We start from the raw sequence: 22059 nt of genomic DNA, 5'->3' as shown, positions 1-22059 counted from the left end.
AAAAGAATATAAAAGAAAACTCGGAAAAAGAAAGTAAAAAAAAAAAAAAAAAGTCCTTTTGAATTTTGTCATTTTGACATGTAAATATTGGTCTTCCGTATATATGAAAACAAAGATATGAGTCCTATTTTGAAAAAGTTCAGTTTTGTGAACGCAATAGTTTCAGTTCTGGTTTTACTTTTAATCATAGTTTTTATTGGTGTCGCACAGATACCAGGTTTGGAGGAGGACCCGGGCGAAAAATTTTATTTTGTGTATTTTTTCCAAAAATGTTTCTGTATCGTATTGGACGATACCACACAGTCAGGTTATCGGCATTTCTATCGGGAGGCCAAAAGTGGTATCAGTGCAACATTAGATTTAATTTCAATTAGCGAAACTGTTTTTACAAATGTGGTTTTCATAGTTTTGTTTGTTTTCGTTGAAGATAACATTTACTTATACATCTGACTCACAGTCAAGCGGTCCCAGGATAAAAACCCCCGATCAAGTCCTCTTGTGTTGCTGGCATGCTCTATACTCGCCTATGTGAGTTATATTTAATATTCCCCACAAAAAGCAATTGAGATTAGTTTTACTGAAGACTGTTGAATGGTAGCAGTACAAAAGTGATTCTAAAGGTTTATCTAAATGGGCCCCTGGACTGGCATGTCCAGCATGTGAATCGCCTCTCGCCTACTGTTGAGGTCTTTTCACAAAAATATGGGTTGTCATTTCCTGTGCATCACATACAGTTCTCTTTTAACATTAATAACAACTGTGTGGCACTTGCCTGATGCGCACGTGTAAGTGCGGCGTGTCTGTACATGAAGTCCTCTGACTTGCAGACATACACCATCTTGTAGGAGTTGAGCTTGAACATGCACTCCATCTTCAATTTGCTCTTATCACCTGGCAACTCGTTTGAGGTGCCCGCAGTCATCCTCTCTTGTTGTAGCTGTTCCCATCCTCTCTGGAACTTCCTTATTCTTCTCAAGTTCCTGAAAGCCAAAACAGTGGTCAGGAGAATGGCTTGGATGACCAAATGTACCAAAAGTCACTTCAAAAGAGAGTTAAGTTTACAGGTTAGGTTATATAAATATTAGTGCTGTCAAATTTATCGCGTTAACGGGCGGTAACTATTTTTAAAAATGAATCACGTTAAAATATTTGACGCATTTAACGCATGCACGGAATGACCCGCTCATTGCCTCAAACAGATAACTATGACGCCGTTTTTGCACACTGCGAGCTAAAAGATAGTGATATGCGAAGGGGCACAGGCGTTAATTGGACCGCGCCTTTTATTGGCATAAGTTTTGGCAACTCTTTCACAACAAACGTAACTATTGTGGCAACTGGCGTGGGGAAGAATGACAGGAGATGATCTTTTCCTTAACACGCTTTATAGAACACAACGCAGAACATGTGCCATTTGCAGCCAACACTGACAGTCATGGTTGCCCAACTTCCCAAGTTGCTACAGTATCATTTAGTGAAAGCACAACAAAAATAATATTCCTATCGCTCAAAAAATAATGTTCACAAAAAGAAAAGCGCTCAATGCAAAGAACTGGCATTCCGAATCAAAATAGCTATGCAAAATACACATAATACTTACTCAGACTTTGCCTTGGCTGGATCTTTAAATAATTTAAAACTCGCCATTGACACCTTGTGGTGTATTTCAATCACTACCTTACATAGTTAAAGATATTGTGGAAGAAAGGCGGGGAGCCAATATGACGTCCTGCTCGGCGACGTCAACAATGGCGAGCTATTAGTTTATTTTTTGATTGAAAATTTTACAAATTTTATTAAAACGAAAACATTAAGAGTGATTTTAATATTAAATTACTATAACTTGTACTCACATCTTTTAAGAACTACAAGTCTTTCTATCCGTGGATCCCTTAAACAGAAAGAATGTTAATAATGTTAATTCCATCTTGTGGATTTATTGTTATAATAAACAAATACAGTAGTTATGTACAGTATGTTGAATGTATATGTCCGTCTTGTGTCTTATCTTTCCATTTCAACAATAATTTACAGAAAAATATGGCATATTTTAGAGATGGTTTGAATTGCAATTAATTACGATTACCGGTAATTAATTTTTAAACTGTAATTAACTCGATTAAAAATGTTAATCATTTGACAGCCCTAATATATGTACTGTATATTTTTTATCACGATCAGAATGTCACATTCAATTTCATAGCCTTTTGCACATTCAAACGAGCTGTCTAGTCAAGTTTGAGAAGATTGTCCCTTTCAAGAAAACTGTTACACCCATGCAATTTAACTCACCAAGGAACAGAATTAGATAGGAGGTCAAATCATTCGGGAAATGGGGGATCTATAAGAGCAGCAGAGGCAGCAGTCGTAATATTTCCGATACAGGGCAACTGACCGGAGCACGGTCACAGTTATATTCCACACGAGGACAAAAAAAAAAAAAAAAAAAATGTCATTTTAGTGTTCATTGAGCCCAATATTGTGCAGGAAAGAAAATAATCACCCCACCGGAATGAAAGTTTGAAATGTGTACTTACCACAAGAGGATATGGGTGAGCGAGGACTGAGTGCATGAAGCATTTTTTTGCATTCAGGGCTCCACTTAAAAAGACAAGACAGTCTTCCAGGCCAATTTCAGGTAAAACTGTTAGAAAAAAACACTACACAATTGCTGCCTTGTTGGATACCAAGCCGAAATGAGCGGAAAATATTTAGGATGTTCACATACGGTCAACAAAAATGCAGTGCTATGATTATGGGATGAGAACAAACTAAAAAAAATTGGAAAATAAACTGAATTTGTGCTGCCAGATTTTTTTTTTTTGTGGACGGGTAGTGTTTTGACCTCCTGTACTGCTGACCTCTCATAGATTTAATGGGGACGTGGAGTGGGGGATAAGATGTAGGTGACAATGATAAATCATGTGGGAAAAAAAATGTGCAATGGGTTGAAACAAGTAAGGACAAAGCACACAAATGTCTGATTTTGAAAGCCTTTTGAAATGTATATGGTAATGGACAGCCATCTCAAAAGACAAAACCAACAGACAAGACACTAAAGTGCCAAACTTTCAAAAAGATAGTCTTTAAATGTGGAACATAAAGAAAGAGCAGACACAGACACGCCTTCGTGTATGGCTCTCAAGTGTCAAGAAAGAGATAGACCAACATTTGAACATACAATTTAGATGATCATTTTTTATTGACAACCCCTAATTTCTCTTTACAAGTGATGCAGAAAATGTGCTTAATCAGTTCTAAAAAACCAGCACAAATCTCTCAAATGGTGGTAAAACCTCATCCACAACAACAACAGGGAATGCACGTTCCCAGTCCTTACAAACCGAACACTGAATTGAAACAAAGGGACACGTGAACATTTGTAAACAGAGATTAAGTCACGTACAAGATTTGCTTTGAATACAATTGCAACGGGGGCATGAAGAAATCTTTTCACAGAGTCCCGATATAAGAGCTTTCGTCATTCACTAGTCAAGTCGGGTCAAACAAAATAGTAAAAATAAATGAAATAACATGACATTAAGAATGACCCATTTTATTGATTGACCTCAAGTATGTGTTTTCACTACTACACATGATGCCACACGTTGAAAATCATCATTTGAAATCAACACAAGATGAATAATCAAACCTAATGTCTGCCAAAGTGGGAATTGCAAACCATGATAAAGCCAACCCCTTTTAAAAAATCTTTCAGCATATAAATAAAAATCCATTTAAAAAGGAACTGAAAGAATAAATAAATAAATTCCCTTTTCTTAAAAGAATGATCACGTAAAGTGCAATCTTCCGTATGAGGCAGAGGTCTGAAACGCAACAGGATTTCATTGTAACGGTGGCGTCACTGTGGTGAACTTTACACTCTGACTGTATTGTCTGTCCATTACCATGCACCCAAACCATAAGACAGTTTTTCAACGTGCCACTGCTCTTGTTTGGCACGTCAACAGCTGAGGGTCAGGACGGAAGTTGAAAAAGAGCAGACAAGAGGGAGACATGGCTGGAGCCTCACCTGGGCAGGAACACAGGTTTCTGGGCCAAATGCTCACGCAGCTCTGTAGAAGTCGAATCAGAGTTCGGGTATCTGCCCACATAGTCCGGCCACCGCTGTTGAGCACAAGGTATAGAAGCATTACATCTAGTTTCAAATTCAAGTTAACCTTGACCACCTGCCACTGAAAGCAATAGATGCTTGTTCATTCACTTCCAGACCCTCCCAGTTCGAATGTATTTGATGTCTACTAGTGACAACACCACAGAAATCAAATCCATAAATATATATAGAAATAATATATAAAATATGGATAGAAAATGCAAAAATATCCATTACTGTCATGGGTAGTGCAAAATCAAATTCACCCGGTCGCAAAAATTTCTGGTGCAAAAACAATCGATAGTTTTGCAATAAAATACTGCATTCGGATACAACATTTCAGTATTGATACTTCAATACTTTTGACAACCCTACAAAAGACAAAGCTCATTGCCCTGTAAAAATCCATATATAAGCAGCACGAGACTATAAGCAGCAGGGATCAAAGTCGAGGAAAAAAGTAGCTGCTTATAGCCCGAAAATTACGGTAATTAACCCCTTCTAGCCTAGTGTATCACATTTGAAACACTCAGAATTTCATTATTTTGAGACTAATTTAGAATTTTGAACTTTAAAAAAAAAAAAAAAAAAAAAGATGGATGCAAGTCAACACATGTATCTGCAGGTTCCATGAGAAAAAAAATCTGGATTTAGCTAGGGTTGTAGATATTAGAGCGCTTATTACACATATTCATTTTGATTTTTCTTTTTCTACAAATTTGAAAAAAGTACCAATAGGACCTTATTTTTTTAAGTTTTGGGATTCTCTGACAACTGCTTCATGTTGCAGGCATTAAGGTGTTAATATTTGAAATACGTTAATAAAAACAAACCTTCCCACAGTAACAAGAAACACATACAGAGGTACTCGGTGCTAATTTTTTGGGTACTCGCCTCAGCAGGATCATCAGAGTTCTCCTCTTCTGTGTCCAGCAGCTCCATGGCGACGCAAATGGAATTCTGGTTCTTCATAAACATCAACTACACAAAACGGTAAAAAATGAAAGTTCTGCGAGCATCAAAGAGTACTTTTTTTTTTTTTAAATAGTACCTTGAAGCAGTTCTCATCTGCCATGAGCTGCTCTGATTTGCGCTGGTAGGTACCCTCTGCTGTGGCGCGGGAGGCCTGCGTGGGCAGGGCACCGCCCGTGGCTTTATTGGCAATTTCACTAAGGTACAAGTCCATCACACGCGCAGATGAGTCATCAGTGACGAGGTGTTGGAGCTGTGAAAGACAAATTTGTCAGTGTTTTCAATTTAAATTAAGTTGCGGACTAGATTGGGCGCAACTTAACCTTTTTGATTGGGAGGGGTGGCAGGGATGCTGCCAGCCATTCCCAGTCAAAAAGAATGGGACGTCTATTGTAGTCATTAGTTCACCCTCGAGAAAAAGGTGATGCTGACCTGCCGGACCATGCTCTGGATGAGCTTGTCCATGGTGAAGGCAATGTAGGCATGGATAGTAAACATTTCCCTCAAGGAATCCTCATATTGAGTTGGGTCCATGTTACCATCCAAAAGGTTGCGCACCATTTCCAAAAAGACAGAATAGTAATCCTCGACCTCAACATCCACTGCAATGAGACAAAGTAAGATTTAGAAGATTTATATCCATTGATAATGATGTAAAAGGAGTCCAATTTTCATGAAATTCCACTTACTTGGCTCCCTCATCTTAAGTTGGAAGGCTGGATTCTCATTCTTTTCTTTTTGGGAACCAAACATTTCTTTTTCCCATTCTTTCTCACGGGCCTCCTCCTCAATCTGCTTCTCAGCCAGCCCATAGATTCGCAGTAAACGAGAGCAGAGGATGTGATGAAGGCGCATGAAGATGTACCAGTAGTTGTTGACGAAGAACAAGTTATATGCCTCATCCGTGGCACGCAACTTCTGAGCTGACGTGTTGCTAAAGAGTAGCTTGGACTTTGAAGGGCTGCTGCCCGGTAGACCATTGTGTTTTTTGGTTCCGTCTTGATCGGCGTCCATATCCTCCGTTTCCTCCTCGTCCTCCACATCGGACAGCTCACCACGTTGTGCGAAAAGGAGATCGGGGATGAAATGGTGTATGATTTGTTTGATCTTGTACTTGTCATCTTTCTGGATGCCCACTTGTCTCTTCACGTGGTGAATAATGAGGGATGCAGCGTCTTCGAGGATCTGACTATCTTCATAGGCCAGGTTAATGTGTGGGCCGCTAGGAGGGGGTGCGGCGAGTTCCTCTGAGGCCCGCTCCTGCCGCTGAAAGATACATCCGTTTGACCATTTACACCATAAACCAAAGGTGCGCCGATCGATCGCGGACGATTTAATAAATTTGGCTAGCATTTGCGCTTAATAAAAGCCATTCTTGGTTATAATGTGAGCATATAAGTGCACTTGTTGGGTATTTTCATACTTTCGAAACATAATGTTTAATATCTTATATTGACGTTCCATATAGTCGCCAGAAGGCCTTATTACTTTGTCTTTCCTTTATGAGTGAATTAGTGTCCAATAATGCCGGTTTTGTGAATGTACATATTTGGCTCACAGTCAAACTGTATAACTGCATGTATTAACATACGAGAAAAAAAAGACATAATTTAGTACTTCTCTTCTTTCCAAAATTAATTCATCCATTTCCTTTAATCTTGTTATTCAAGACAAATTACAGCAGCAATTTAATTTCTGGTGAAGGAAATTAGAATTTATTTGTTTAAAAAGTTATTGACTTTTTCCCCCCAAGAGAACTGCTGCATGTGTATTTAAAAAAACAGTCTTGTTTCACAGGTAATGTTCAGTTTCACAGCAAAACAAGATTGATTGAGATGTTAAAGGTGCATGTTGTTGTTTTAAAAAAAAAAAAAAAAAAAGGAAAAAAAATGGCATTGGCAAAAATTGAGATCAGCAGGTTAGGCTTTTCAAAAATCTGATCAGCCAGAAAATTGCGATCGGTGCACCATTAGCATAAACAATTTGACGTTTCAAGCCAGTCACTTACCTCATCATATAACATCTCAATTTCAGAGAGCAGGGTCTTTGAGCGAAACACTTTGGTATCGTTCTGTTTGAAATTGATGCCTTGGTGATCGAGTGACTTAAGATAATACTTTTCATTCTGCTCCCGCCAAATTTTATTGAAGCCTCTCTGAGCCTCTCTCCATTCTTCTTCTTTAATTTTTAACCTGCACCAAACAACAAGAAAAAAATGTATTCTTTTTACTGCTCAAACTTATGGAAGCGTATTGCTGTCCCCCCAAATAGGACGAGGAGTAGGTTTTTACGCAATTATCATGTTTTAGTGTCATGTAAAAACCAGTGTTGTTAATCTTACTTTAAAAAAGTAATTGTTACAAATTACTTCTCCCTAAAAGTAATTGCGTTAGTAACTCAGTTACCTGAATGTAAGAGTAACTTGGCAAAGTAACTGGTGTTGCTTTTCATGTTTATCCCACTCCCCCCCCAAAAAAACATGGGTCACACTATGTGAAGTTCAAAGGGCTTTTAGGACAATTGGCCCGAGCCCAATTCTTTACCCTAAACTTAACTAGACCAAGGGTCATTGCGAATATTGAGATAACACAAGATAGTAACCTTTGCTATGTTTGGAAGTCATTTAATGTTATGAATCAAATTAAAATTGTTCCCGTTATTGCATTAGTTCCCTTCTGTCTACTTTTGACATGTGAAAGTTTTAAAACTGTTTCATCATTTAAAGATTTATTCAAATCAGGATTTTGCCGATTTAGGAGTATGTTAGATAAAAAAAGTTACTTAGGTTCGCTGGAAGGTTCTTTACAACAACAGCCTTCCTGGAAAGACTACTGCTTTAAGATGGCGGCTGTTTACTAACCCCGCTGAGTGTCATTTCGTATCTAGTTCTATATACATGTGATATCTACCGTAGCATCATGTGGGCGTAGTTTGTAGGCTATCGGCTCCAGTCAGGTATTATTGGAGCCACCTAGCATCGCGTTTGCAACGGCGTCACAACTCCCTTCCCTCCTCCCCACTCCCGCGCTGCTCTCACCGTAAGTCTGTATCTCTTTTCTCGAGTCATTCAACCAACGTAGTAACGCACACATTTACATCCTCACTAACGGTATTGCACAGATAAGAAAATTAATTAGATCACTCATTACTGAAAAAAATAACGTCGTTAGTTACGCCGTTATAATCTAACGTCGTTATTAACAACACTGGTAATAATGTGATCATTAAAATGTAACCCAAAATTACGTAAATGTTAGATGACTAGTGTAAAAAAAAAAGTTGTAATTTTTCACAGTAATAATTTTGAAACATTGAAAGTGAGAGAAGAAAATGTTTGCCGAATGGCTAATGCGACTTGTGTGAAAGATTTGATTAAGTTCCATTTCATGCTCGAGTTGTGGCATTGCAAGATTTTAGTTATTGAGCACACTACATATCTTCTACTATCTGAAGGATGTGACTGCAAAATCTCACAGGAGTTCAGTCCAACTTTCATATTTTTTCATGATAGCTTTCATGTTTTAACGATCATCACAATTTTACATGCCTTTTACATGATACATTTCCAAGTTTTTACATGACGGTTAAAATGTTTAGATACAATATCACATTTTTTAAAATGATAAGTTAGTTTTGACATATGTTATTACATGATAGCATCATGTAAAATGTGATACTGGACTTTTTTTTGTGTGGCAGCAATACGCATCCGTAAAAACTAAATACTTTACTGTACATATATATACAGTAATTTGAAAAAGAATTTGTATGACTAGCCTCTTTAGAACTATGGGGATGCACACTGTTGGGTTCTTCTTTAGACCTTCCAGGATGTCCAGGGCTCGGTCCCCATATATCCTCTGAATAGCTTTTCGATGAATGACCTCTGAGGACCCGCCTAATGTGCTGTCCAACTTGAAGCGCAGCTGTTCCTCCGCAGACATTCGCGAAAGCCTTTGTTGGACTGACTCAAGGGCTCGAATTGTAGCCAGATTGGTCTCCAAAACGACGTCAAGCTGAGGGAATGCATTTACGATACATCAAATGATAAATTAGGTGAAAACAGGTGGCAATGAAATGTGTGGCGTTAAAACTGAATGAAAAGCTGGGACGCGCACTACAATATGACTAATAATTTCAAATATTGAACAGATTTAAGCCATAGATATTGATCCGAACTTCCATCTTGTTTTTTTGTAGAAAAAACAAAAATCACACATTTGTACTTTAGATAAAAAGCTACTGAGAGGTCGCATGTTAGGAAATCGTTCACATTTTTGCAGAGTGGGAAAATAGTTTCCATTTACCTCAAAACGCTCATCCTCGCATCTGTAAATGTGCTCTTCATATTGAGTCTTCTTAGAGCTGACGAAAGTCGAATCCTCTGACCAAGATGGAAACGACACCCACGTGTCATTCAGAACCTGAAAGCAGCCATTAATTTACTTTAAGTTTGTTCTCTAAAAAAGCTGAAAATTCCAAAAAGAGGAGGTAAATAGAAAGAACTTGCGATTAACCTCTCTACAGAGTGACGTCCTTCCTGTGCATTTAGGCTGCTGGTAGCTCTTCGGTAGCGCTCTGTAGCTCGAGCCAAGCCTCTTGCACGATGCGTAGTCAATCTCCATGGCAATGCCCTCTGTTGCTCGCTCCTTGGGTAAACTCTCCGCATGGCTCGATTCTTGGTAGCCCAGGAAGTTTTTAAACCACGTAAAGAGTTCCGGGAATTTTCTGAAAATTTTAACGATTTGTGCAAATCAGTAACATTGTTGTTGTTTTCCGAGTTAACAACTAACTTTGATGTATCACGAACTCCAAGTTGACTGGCCAACTCAAACAGAATGTAAACTCACCCAAGAAACGGGATGACTAACTGAACCAATTCAGCACGTGAAATTACTTCCTGGTTGAAGATGTATAAACACCGCAAGAAGCTTTCATAGGCTTCAGAGCTCCTAAGAGCTTTCTTGACCTGTTTAAGCCACAAAAATGTACTCGTTAAATTATCATTAAATGGGGCAAACCATGTATCTTAACAAAGCTCACCTTCTCAAAGAACATAGTTTCAGTGCTGTTGCTGTGTTTTCCAACATCACTAAAGCCATGGTCCTTCCCGACTAGTTTGGGTTTCTTCTGGAAAACATTAAATGAACAAAATATTTCAACTGTTTCAGTGCCATTGATGATGGTAGACATCCAATCATGTGGTTCTTTAGCTCCTTCTGCTGAAAATTTAAATACGTTTGTCACTAGTAGATGTCCAATCCATTTGAACTGGGAGGGCAGCGACTTAACACTCAATCATTCGCTGTCGAATGGGAGCCAATGAGTTAAATCCAGGGTTTCTACAGGGTTCCTCAAGTAAAATTTAAGTCTTTTTATGACCTAATTAAGACCATTTAAAAAAACCAAACAAAAAAAAAAACATAATACCTATTTCACAGCCATATCGCTGACTTTAGCTTCTGTCTCATCAGGCTCGTGAGCAACTGGCTGGCTTAACTAGGCAGATTCAAAAATGCCGGCAATGAGGGGAGTTTGTTTCTTTCCTCTCATGGAGGTTCTGGGCTTGGATGATTTAGCATGGGACTCTAGCGCCTTCATGCCCATTGTACCCAGCTGATTTTTTTTTTTTTTTTTTGCATACAATGAAAAGAGTCTCGAACACACTGCTATCTAATGGTTTGAGCCAAAGTCGAAAGGATTGTTTACTCAACCACGCTTCGTTGAATTTACATTTCCCCATCCCTCTAATATGAAATGTATGGCTAGGTGTAAAAAAGAAATTCTGCATCTGTGTAGTGTAGAGCATGACATTTTGTCGGGACTCCCATCGTGACGGGATTAATAATTTTATTAATCCCGTGATGGGATCGGGACGTGAATGAAAGTCCACGGGAGCGTGCAGGAGCGGGAGTGACATCGATCCGTATAATAATATTGATCTTTTTCAGCCGGTCACACCGCACACCAAATTGAAAAAGCAGCCATATTTGTATTCATCTTTCAGTGAGCCAACGCCGTTTTGACTTTGGTTGTCAAATCAAAAGAACTACACAATATCCCATAATAAGTGCTTTCAATCGACGATTTTCACCCAGGGTTACGTTGAGCTCTCAATGATTGGCTCCTCTGCCCCGTTTATTTATTTAGGCTACGTTATTTAATCAAAATGACAAATGACACTTTTGACGAGAAATGACACACGGATAAGTTACATTACATACATCATAAATCTTAAGACCCAGATATAAAAATTCAATACTTTTAAAGGTATTAGTTCCAAATTTATAAATTCAATGCTTTAAAGACATTTTAAGACCCTGCGGGAACTCTCAAAATCGATGTTATTTTAATGATGCTCTCTTTAAAAACACATAGAAGATAAAGATAACATGAAGGTGAGATCTACCTTGAGAAGGGGTGAAACTCCCACAGCTCCAGGTCTTTTGACAGTCAGTCCGTTGGGGCTCAATTTCTGTTTGTTGTTCATTAAGGGCCTTTTTACCGTCCCGCCATGATCATTACGCACAGACTCTGCCCTGTCAGGCACCGTTTTGCCAAGCAGCTGAACACAGGAAGGAACATTATGATTTTTTTTGTTTCGACACAAAAGCTATCAAAGCTAGAGCAACCTGTTGTAGCTACAAAATGGATTCCCAAAAAGTTGGGACGCGATACAAATTGAGAAGAAAAAATGAATGTGGTAAATGTTTATATTTTATTCAATAGAGTTCAAAGGTTTGAACTGAAAAATGTTTCATCTTGAGCTAAAATATGTTGATTTTTAATTCCATGGGGTCAACATATCTGAATGAAGTTGGGGAAAAGGTATTTTCACCAATATGACCAATACATTTTCTCAGTTTAAACTTTTGACATGTCATCAAATGTAAATTATCATTTAGAATAAAATGTTCAGATTTGGCACTTCCAAATTGTGCTAACCTTTTGGGAATCCGGTTTGTACAAAAAAAAAAAAAAAAAAAAACAAACAATGAAAGACGCTGTGGATTGCTGATATTAAGATGCTAAACTGTTTTACCATTGAGCTGTTTGCATCAGGAAGGAACTGTCCAAATTCTGAAAGCAGGTCTTCCTGGTTCTTGAAGAGTCGTGCAACTTGAGTGTAGACTTCTTGCTCAGTCAGAGCTGGAGTGTAATTGCCTCCTGCCTCTTTGGCATTCCGTTGCTCTTTCTGCAGGAAATATACTTCATTAATCAACTTGACAAGATATAAGAAATTACTTGTACAAAGGTGTTAAAGTGCCTCCTGACCTGGTATGTATGTAGGATTTCCAGGAAGGCTTTGTATATGTCAGGTTGACCCTGGAAGCGATTCTTTATCTTGTTCACGTAATTGATTGCGTGGTTGAATTCCACCGGCTGATTGTTCTGGGGAGGCGGCCCACCAGACGGTGTACTGCTCACTGGTGCGTGGGACTGAACTGAAGGTGAGCGCGGTGAAGCGTAAGATGGTATGGATGGGTTTGGCTGGCTGGTGGGTGTGTGGGCTGGAGACTGCATGGCCTTTAGGAATAAACACACACGTTGAAAAGAAAATTGCACATTTGTTATTAGCAAAAGAACAAAATGTTCATGTCTAAAATGGCAATCTAATCAGTTTATACCTTGTTGATTTTATTTGCTGCAGGCTGGGTGGGGACAGGTGGGGTGACCGCAGCAGAATGTGTGTTGGCCTGTGACACACTCTGGTGCTGATGCTGGTTTACAGGTTGGCTGGGTGCTCCACTAACTGGGATGTTTTGAACAGATATACCATGAGGCGTGATGTAGTGAATCTGGCCCGGTGTGGTCACATTGACCAAGTCATTTGTTTGAACCTCAATTTTATACCCAGGCGGCAAGAAAGTATTAAAGCCCATAATGAGGTCTGGGTGGCCCTTGAAGAGTTGCGACACTCGACTGATAACACCAGGAGTATCAATGCTGCAACGGAGTGATGGGGCGGAAGCTTTTTGTTAGTTTGTCAATTGGCTGAACATATGGTTATATATTTTAATTCATCTAAAAGTAAAAAATAGTCATAAATTTATCTTACCTCTGTGACTTGAACTCTTTCATAATATCCAGGAAATCATTATACACTTGAGGTTGATTTCCAAACTGAAGCTTAACTTGATCGAGATACGACAAGGCATCTTCAACCTAAAACAAAGAAGGTCAAAAATGTAAATCGTGTATTCAGTCCCCGAATGTGCTGCTGGGCAATATGGTCAAAACTCAATGTTATGATATTTTTTGCTGTATGTCTTTGGCATTTGATAAGTATTTTATTAAACTTAAACAGTTACAAGGCAAGTGACAATTTGGTCATTTAAAAAAACTTTTAAAAAACTGGTGACCACATGCGTGGACATCACATTTTGGGTCATGGAGCCCACAATATTAAGATTTGGTAAAATAGAGTAGAATAGAATAGCCCTTTACTGTCATTATACAATTGTACAATGAAATTATGGAGCATCTCATGAAGGAATAACGATTATGAATGAATTGCAGTTTTTTCTCTCTCTCTCTCTCTCTTTTTTTTTTTTTTTTTTTAAAACAAGAGGATGACGGCCTGTTAAGTCGTCACTCAATTGGTTGTTGTTGAAACTAAAGATGAAGCCCTACTCCTCCGTTATTAATGAACCAATCGTTTTGAAACTTGGTAGTTATGTAGCACAGGTCAGTATATCAACCGCTGAATCCAAATTTTTAAATATTTTGTGTCAGAGTTGATGAATTAATTGCAGATTTATTTTGCCCGTAGGTTAGGGGTTAGCCAGTAGAAGGCAGCCTTCATCTTGTAAAAGCCCACTTGTGCTTGTATATTTCAGCTATTAAAAAAAAAAAAAAAGTATATATATTAGGGCTGTCAAACGATTAAAATTTTTAATCGAGTTAATTACAGCTTAAAAATGAATTAATCGTAATTAATCGCAATTAATCGCAATTCAAACCATCTATTATTGTTGGAATGGAAAGATAAGACACAAGATGGATATATACATTCAACATACGGTACATAAGGACTATTTGTTTATTATAACAATAAATCAACAAGATGGCATTAACATTATTAACATTCTGTTAAAGCGATCCATGGATAGAAAGACTTGTAGTTCTTAAAAGAAAAATGTTAGTACAAGTTATAGAAATTTTATATTAAAACCCCTCTTCATGTTTTCGTTTTAATAAAATTTGTAAAATTTTCAATCAAAAAATAAACTAGTACCCCGCCATTGTTGATGTCAATAATTACTTACACAATGCTCAAGGTTGCTGAAGCCTATAAAATCAGTCGCACCCAAGCGCCAACAGAGGGCAGCAAAACTCCATTAAAAAAAAAAACAAATGAACGTTTCACTGTGTACTGTCATTTAAATGTCTCTGAGCGGGGCATCTGCGTTAATTGCGTCAAATATTTTAACGTGATTAATTAAAATAAAATTAATTAACACCCGTTAACTATATAATTTTTAAAATTAATCACGTTAAAATATTTGACGCAATTAACGCGTTAACTATATATATATATATATATATATATATATATATATATATATATATATATATAAATATATACATATATAGTTAATGGGCGTTAATTTTTTTAATTAATCACGTTAAAATATTTGACGCAATTAACGCACATGTCCCGCTCAGACAGTATTCTGCCTTTTGGTACGTTTTACAGCAAGGTTTTTTGTGCTGTCTAACAGCGAACTCTTGTGGTCGCTTTGCGACATGGTTTATTGCTTTCTTGCCAGTTCAATATGGCTGCACGACGTCTCGGGAAGTCGGATTGGAATTTTTCCGTGTCGGCCGATCCGATACCGATCCGCATTTTTTTGCCCATATCGGCGTCCGATTCGACATCTCTAAAATATATGTGTGTGTGTGTGAGAGTGAGTGAGTGAGTGAGTGAGTGAGAGAGAGATATTAAGCAAGGTAAAATAAATAAGAATATTCATCGGCACCGTTTTAAAGTTTTAATACTTCAAAACTAAACAAGACAGTATTTACTATTAACTCATTGCCTTTTATTAACAACAATAGATGTTCAATTAATTTAAACTGGGAGGACTGGTCATAAATGTATGTATGGTATGTTTCAGTGCCGTTGATTGCGCTAGACGTATTATCCATTTTGACCAGGAGGGCTGGAAGCGGTCATTCGCTGCCGACCTGTCCCGGTCAAAATGGATTGGACATCTAGCACAGTCATAGGAAGCCAATGAGTTTGATGAGTGCCTTATAAAGGATTAAGAAATGTATTACCTTAATTGAATGCGTTGGTAAAGATTTACAAAAAAATCATCTATTTTTCCACAAGCTTTAATCCAATCAAGCTATCTGACATACTGTCCAGCACCAACAAATTGCGAACATTTTAAAGTTTCAGCTTTAAAACACTCCTGCCCAGTTTAATTTATTCATACCTTCAGTCGCTGGAACTGCTGCTGTCCTTGCGCGGAACTCATTGGCGCAACTGGATGCATGTGACCTTGGACCACTGCAGGGGCTGGGGTTTGGACTGCTGCTATGTTGTGTGCAAGGGAGCCAACATGTTGCGCAGAACTGTTGAGTCCACTTGTGCTATGAGGCATTGTCGGCACCTTTGAGAATTTGAGAAAGAGTTTAGAGAATCATTATGGTACTTCTTTATCTGAGCAGCTGCTCAGTCTTCAAGAACTGCAGATTGAATACAGTCATTGGGACTGCAGTCACTGGAAGAAAGTTCTATTTTGAATATGTGTTGGCCTAATTTTTTGGTATCTGACAAGTGCTGAATAGAATTAAAAAGAAACTAATACGAGTGGCACTTGTATCATTCAAATCAAAAGAAGAGGGCAGTTCACAAATGCGTGAGGTTCATATGGGGCTTGCTGTAGAACCCTACCTGGTATCCCTGGGGAAGAGAATACTGGATACCAGAAGATGGCTGCATATTGTCTGTGGCTGCCTCTATCACAGTAGCAGATGGGGCGAGAGCCCTGTGCTGGAAGCTTTCTGCAATGCCCTGGACTGGGGTGCGATGAGGTTGCTGTTGCTGGGGCACAAGTATCGGTTCCTGGTCCTCCACATGCCTCTTCATTGTTTAAACATACTAAAAGGGGCTGAGGGAAAACAAGAGAGGTGAAAGGATGAGTTCATATGGAACAGTTGAATTTCAACATTTTTTAAAATTCATTTTAAATTAATTTCATTTCCAATTTTCAATATGCCAGTATTCATTTTAGCTATCTAATTACTTCATTTAATTGTTTTTGCTCCTGTCCCCCCCTAAATAATATAATAATTTTGTGTCATTCTCGCCTATCAAACTCAATGTCTAGTCTATTACCTCAAATCAGTCCCCATTTCAATTATTAGAAATGCAATTCATCAGTTTTTTATGCTTTAGAAGGAAATGGCAAACTTTAAAAAAAATAAAATAAAAAATAAAAAACATGTAATGGTGTCATTACATAGAACGTAGAATATAACAGTTTTGTACATGATGATTTATTACTGCAATCTAATTCTGTGATAAGTCCTTTACGCACATTCATTATGTGCACGGACGGGCAATCATCTTTCGTACGAGCTAAGTTTGAAATAAAATCATAAGCAAGCATTAAAATGACATATTAAGATCCATTATCACTATTAATCAGTAATAATGAAAAACAAAATGCATAATTTCATGTCATTAACTCTTTATAGGGCAAAACACCTTTTGGTGATATAAAAACCTAAATATCATCAATTACACTGGACAACAAAAAAATACGTTGATGCAAAAAAAATTTCTTACATAATTTTAGGGTGTAGAATCCGAATCTGACTGCTTTTTTTGTGCAAGTTTTGTGGTTAATGGCTGGTACTTATAAAATGCCCCAAAGTAACAATATGCAGTGAAATAATATATTTTATTATGCCATGTTTTAGACAACTGCAGACACAGGACACCAACAATGGGGACAATATGACATGTGCTGTGCGGTACTGCACTGGTGCTAAAGTGCTCCAATATGTGAATATCAGTAAACTATAACGGGTCAATAAAATGTATATGACTATGCAAGGACTGAAATGTTAAATTGATTGATTGATTTACTGAGCCGCTTATTCTCACGAGGGTTGGGGGGTGCTGAAGCCTATCCCAGCTAACTATGGACAGTAGGCGGGGTACACCCTGAATCGCTTGCCAGCCAATTGCAGGGCACAGGGAGACAAACTACCATACCACAATCATACCTCGGGACAATTTAGAGCAGGGGTTCCCAAGTCCAGTCCTCGAGAGCCCCTATCCAGCTTGTTTTCCATGTCTCCCTCCTTGAACACACCTGAATCAAATGATCAGCTCATCAGCAAGCTCTGCAGGAGCCTGATAATGATCCTGATTATTTGAGTCAGGTGTGTTGGAGGAGGGAGAAATGGAAAACAAGCTGGATAGGGGCGCTCGAGGACTGGACTTGAGCACCCCTGATTTAGAGAGTTCAGCCTACTATGCATTTTGGGATGTGGGAGGAAACCGAAATACCCAGAGGAAACCCACAGAGGCACGAGGAGAACATGCAAACTCCACACAGAAATGCCGGAGCCTGGGATTGAAGCCTTGATTTCAGAACTGTTAGGCAGAGGAAACCCACAGAGGCACGAGGAGAACATGCAAACTCCACACAGAAATGCCGGAGCCTGGGATTGAAGCCTTGATTTCAGAACTATTAGGCTGATATACTAACCACTCGGCCATCATAACATGTTAAACCGATATTGGATGAAAATATATAAAGAATATATATAAAATACTAATGCCAAGTTGCCAACTACATGAAAACTAATAATACATAGGGGGAAAAAAGGTCATGGCCAGTGTTGTTTTCGTCAACGAAGACGATAACGGAAATATTTCGTCAATGAAAACTATTTTTTTAATGATGAGGATGACGAGACGATAATGAGCTAAAAATGTGTTTTGGGACCCAAAACATAACGGTACAAATGCCAGTTTTCGTCTGACGATACGAGAACGAGACAAAAATGCACAATAGTTTCCATCACGTGTACACAACGTGTGACATTTTATGTGTACTTAGCTTGTGCCGTAGCAGTGTCTGGTTGCCTACACAGTAAGATATATTTTCTTATCTTGGCCAGAGAGAAAATACAACGTTGCTTTAGCAATCAAAGGTCTGTGCTGAGTTATCATCACACACTAAATGTAACTTGTAGCATTAGCATAGCATTCAGATTAGCATTAGGCTAATGCTAATGGCAAGTGTCATCTTAAAACTCTCAACTTTTTTTTTTTTTTTTTTTTTTTTTTTACATACAGTTTGTGGCGTCCAGGTAGGTATAATTAATTGAAAATATTATATTGCTTTCCTGCAGAGTGTGTATTATCACCAAGTTGGCTTTGTAGACGCTACAATAGTTGGAAACCTTTATTCATTTTTGGAGTTTATATATTTTTTAAATTTATATACAATTTTTTTTAAATAAACGTTCACTAAAACTAGACAAAATTAGTCTTGCGTTTTCATCAACAAAAACTACACAAAGACAAACGCATTTTGAGATGACTAAAATATGACTAAGACTAATAAGTATAATCCTCCAAAAGACAGACGAAAATTAAAAGGTCTGCCAAAAACAACAGTGGTCAAGGCAGATTTTAACTCACTGACCAGCAGGGCCGGCCCAGGCCATTTGGGGGCCCTAAGCAAAATAATGCAAAGGGGCCCATATTTTTGGCCCACCATTTCGTCACAGAGTACTGTGAAACCCATACATGCAATCCAACCCATATGTCCATATTTTGTATATTATTCAGATTTTGTTGCACTGCATACTTCAAATTTCTCACCTCAAATTATTGTCAGTACTTACAGTAGATACCGCCAAACCTTTTCTAAAGGAGGAAAGAAAAGTTAAGGAAGAACTTTTATTTTTTTAAAGCTTGTAATCAAGTATCAAAACCCACAAAAGTCAAATAAAGCAAACTGTAGTAAACAAAATAGAATATAAATTAAACAATTGCCAGATTGGGGGGCCCCCTAGTGTTCAGGGGCCCTAAGCAGCTGCATAGTCTGCCTATTGGCTGGGCCGGCCCTGCTGACCAGACATCACATATGGTCGGTGAAAAAAACAAAAACAAAACTCATCCAATAATCATAAAAAATGTTGGCCAGTGTTAATACTATATCTAACCTTTTTTTTATTTATTTTTTTTTTTTAAGAGAAAAACGTACAAATTAATAAAATCCATAGATAAAAGGAAATACACTAGTTATGGAGCCCAATATAACCCTTTGAAGTTTTTTTTTTTAAATTAAATTAATAATAAATTAATTAAAAAAAATAAAATAAATTACACTACATTTAATTCATTGCCAGCCACTGACAGAGATAGACTTTCAATTAATTTCTATTTTTGAGGGTTCTATAAAGGGGTTCAATGGTGCTTATGAGTGTCATTCAATGCAAGCATAATACGCGCTTGAAAAAGTGTCATTTGTTGACACTCCCTAGGCCGCCAGACGTCACGGACTTGCTCGGTGGGGAGAGGACGAAAGAGAGCGAGCACAGCGCTGCCTGCTGTCTGCCTGCGTCGTCGTCTCGCTGCTCTGCACCAAATTGGGAACAACACGCAAGCGGAGCGCGCGGTGTTGAGAAGCACGGATCGTGTCAGCCGACGATCCATTCGCTCGATTCGGCGCTTAAAGGTCAAACGAATTCGGCATACAGTCAAATGACAACGAGAGTGGCCGTCGAACGATACAAAAAGCTCCGATTTGCTGCTGCGCGTCTCTGGTTAGCTCGCAGTTGCTGCGTCTATCCGAGCGGAGGCCGTTCCTATTCCCCTCCCCCCTTTCCCCTCTCCCCTTCCTCCCAGCGAAACGCCGACTCGAACTCATTGGTGTCGTCGAGCTGAGTGACCGCTTTCGCCGTCGTGTGATGGCTGACGTTGGCATTCGCCCGAAATCAAGTGATGTGGCTTCGCCACTCCGTTAGCTGGCGGTGTAGGCGATTACACTCGGCAGGACTCTGCATGTCTTACGCCAAGGTATCGCCTCCGTAAATGGTAAACTAAAAGCACACTAGCCCAATGTGCTGGGTGGCTAGCGTCGGTTTACCCTTGCGAGACATTGATTCTGACGCCGCAGCGCGATGGACTTATGAAATGGAAAAACACCACCGGGGATTGTAGGGAAAGTGAAAAGAAGTGGGGAAAGGGATTGTGAAGCAAATTGACCAGTTCGTAAAGAACACCAACGCTAGCAACATGTCCACGTAACGACGAGTCGACGTTAAGTTCGTTCCCGAACTCGACAGCTTAGCAATGTTGTCTAGTAAAAAGCTTCGCTCGGAGATAAGCGCTTTCTCCATCAAAACTTGCATCGCACGCGGCGAATTAGTCAGAAACTAAACGGAAGAGCGCCTTGTCAAGTCCACCTTTCGGCATTAGCCTGACAGCTAAATCATGCTCGGAAGACAAGTCTTACCTCGATAGCTTCGCTCCAAGTAACTTAGTGCTGCCGAAAGCCGATACAGCCCTAACACAAACTTCACGTCTTAAACAACCGAACGACAGAAATCCTTGAAAACACCGCCATCAAATAGCCACCGAGTACTCAAACGGAGTATGTTTGACAAGGTTATATAGACGCTACTATGTGCTACGTTAGCACAACAAGCTCCCTCACCAGCAGTGCAAGCTATGCTCCGCTAACTAGCTTTAGCTTACCTCGCGGGGCTGCCTCCAGCAACAACGCTGCCCCACCGGTGATAAAGATCCCTTCCCCAAAAGGCTTACAGGCGCATTAAGATGGCTTTGAAAAAATGCGCGCTTTTGACAGGTTGTCCACGACAATAACTTCAAAACGATATTGTCCGCGCGGCTAACAACAGGGGATGTATGAAGCCGTGTTCGGTGAACATTAGGGGCGTGTCTGTCATGGAGAAGGAGGAAGTCTCCGCCCATGCTCGACTCTGATTGGTTACTTGGAGAGAGGAAAACCAGAGGAAAACAAATACAGCACACTGACGTCAGTGCCTGCTTAACTTGGAGGGTGGAGATACAACTTTCAATGTAGAACAATTCACAACAATTAATTTGAAGATAAATCCTTTTAAGGGCAATATTTTGGCCATAAGAAATAAAATAAATAATAACCCCATAAAGACCTGGCATACACATACATCACATTTGGGTCATGTGGGCCACAACATTGACACCTGATAAGTAAGTGTGTAGCCTTGCAATCATTATGTTTTTATTTTTTTATGAATAAGTACAATCATAAATTAATAAAATGTGATTAAAGCAATATTAATAATAATAAAAATAAACTTTGGTAATGGCTCCTTTTTTTTTAAAACACTGTCCTGTTCAGCTGCTTGACCCCTAGAATTGGAAGTTTACTATTAGTCTGAACAGTTTTAACGTATCACATGAGATATGATATGCTCGATTGTAATTATTGATATTGTTTTGTTTATTAGGAGAAAGCAGCGAGCAGGAAGGAGTTATGAGGGACAGAAAGGAAAATAGAAAAGGAGAGAGAGACTGAAGAGATGAACAAACAAGAAATACATTCAACGCCTACACTAACTGTGAATATGGTAGTGCTTTCGTCAGCTAATTATATATGGTTGACACCATGTGTGGGGCTTGATGACTGAGGAGAAAAAGGAGTGGGGTTGAGTCCGCAATGTGAGGAGTACGGCCCAGTATTTTGTGAATCACTTGTAAGTGTGGGTATGTTGACATCCTATTCTATGCTATCTGATCACTAAGCCTGGCACCGATAGTATCTCTACTTGAGTGTGTTGAATTGCCCCAGGGCCACGTCCCCTCCCCAGCCAATCGGGGGGTGGGGGGGAAGCCAGCACAGCACACCCCTCCTCCTGCACCTCCAGTAAAGCGGACCACCGTCATCCCCCTGGGACCTAGGGTGGTTCCCCGGACTATCCACACC

The 22059-nt window shown here is 39.0% G+C and overlaps 1 protein-coding gene across 1 annotated transcript in view; it reads right to left on the bottom strand.

The window, feature by feature from the left end:
• LOC130916954 (paired amphipathic helix protein Sin3a-like) overlaps window positions 1-21038 on the bottom strand; it is a 28479-nt gene extending 7441 nt beyond the window's left edge. The window contains exons 1-20 of the mRNA XM_057837961.1: window positions 20826-21038; window positions 15993-16209; window positions 15532-15708; window positions 13146-13252; window positions 12715-13033; window positions 12362-12613; window positions 12129-12281; window positions 11496-11651; window positions 10130-10216; window positions 9937-10055; window positions 9604-9814; window positions 9394-9510; window positions 8864-9102; window positions 7095-7278; window positions 5776-6352; window positions 5519-5688; window positions 5166-5339; window positions 5009-5095; window positions 4034-4128; window positions 773-980 (exon numbers count right to left, since the gene is read on the bottom strand). Of these exons, the coding sequence (XP_057693944.1) occupies window positions 773-980; window positions 4034-4128; window positions 5009-5095; window positions 5166-5339; window positions 5519-5688; window positions 5776-6352; window positions 7095-7278; window positions 8864-9102; window positions 9394-9510; window positions 9604-9814; window positions 9937-10055; window positions 10130-10216; window positions 11496-11651; window positions 12129-12281; window positions 12362-12613; window positions 12715-13033; window positions 13146-13252; window positions 15532-15708; window positions 15993-16187 (3627 nt within the window). The 5' untranslated portion in view covers window positions 16188-16209; window positions 20826-21038. The remainder of the gene's footprint in view (window positions 1-772; window positions 981-4033; window positions 4129-5008; window positions 5096-5165; window positions 5340-5518; window positions 5689-5775; window positions 6353-7094; window positions 7279-8863; window positions 9103-9393; window positions 9511-9603; window positions 9815-9936; window positions 10056-10129; window positions 10217-11495; window positions 11652-12128; window positions 12282-12361; window positions 12614-12714; window positions 13034-13145; window positions 13253-15531; window positions 15709-15992; window positions 16210-20825) is intronic.
• Window positions 21039-22059: the final 1021 nt, after the last annotated feature.

Source organism: Corythoichthys intestinalis, chromosome 1, assembly GCF_030265065.1.
Source record: "Corythoichthys intestinalis isolate RoL2023-P3 chromosome 1, ASM3026506v1, whole genome shotgun sequence".
Taxonomy (NCBI): Eukaryota; Metazoa; Chordata; class Actinopteri; order Syngnathiformes; family Syngnathidae; genus Corythoichthys; species Corythoichthys intestinalis.
Note: the sequence above shows the minus strand (reverse complement) of the source record. Positions and strands in the feature narration are given on the sequence as shown.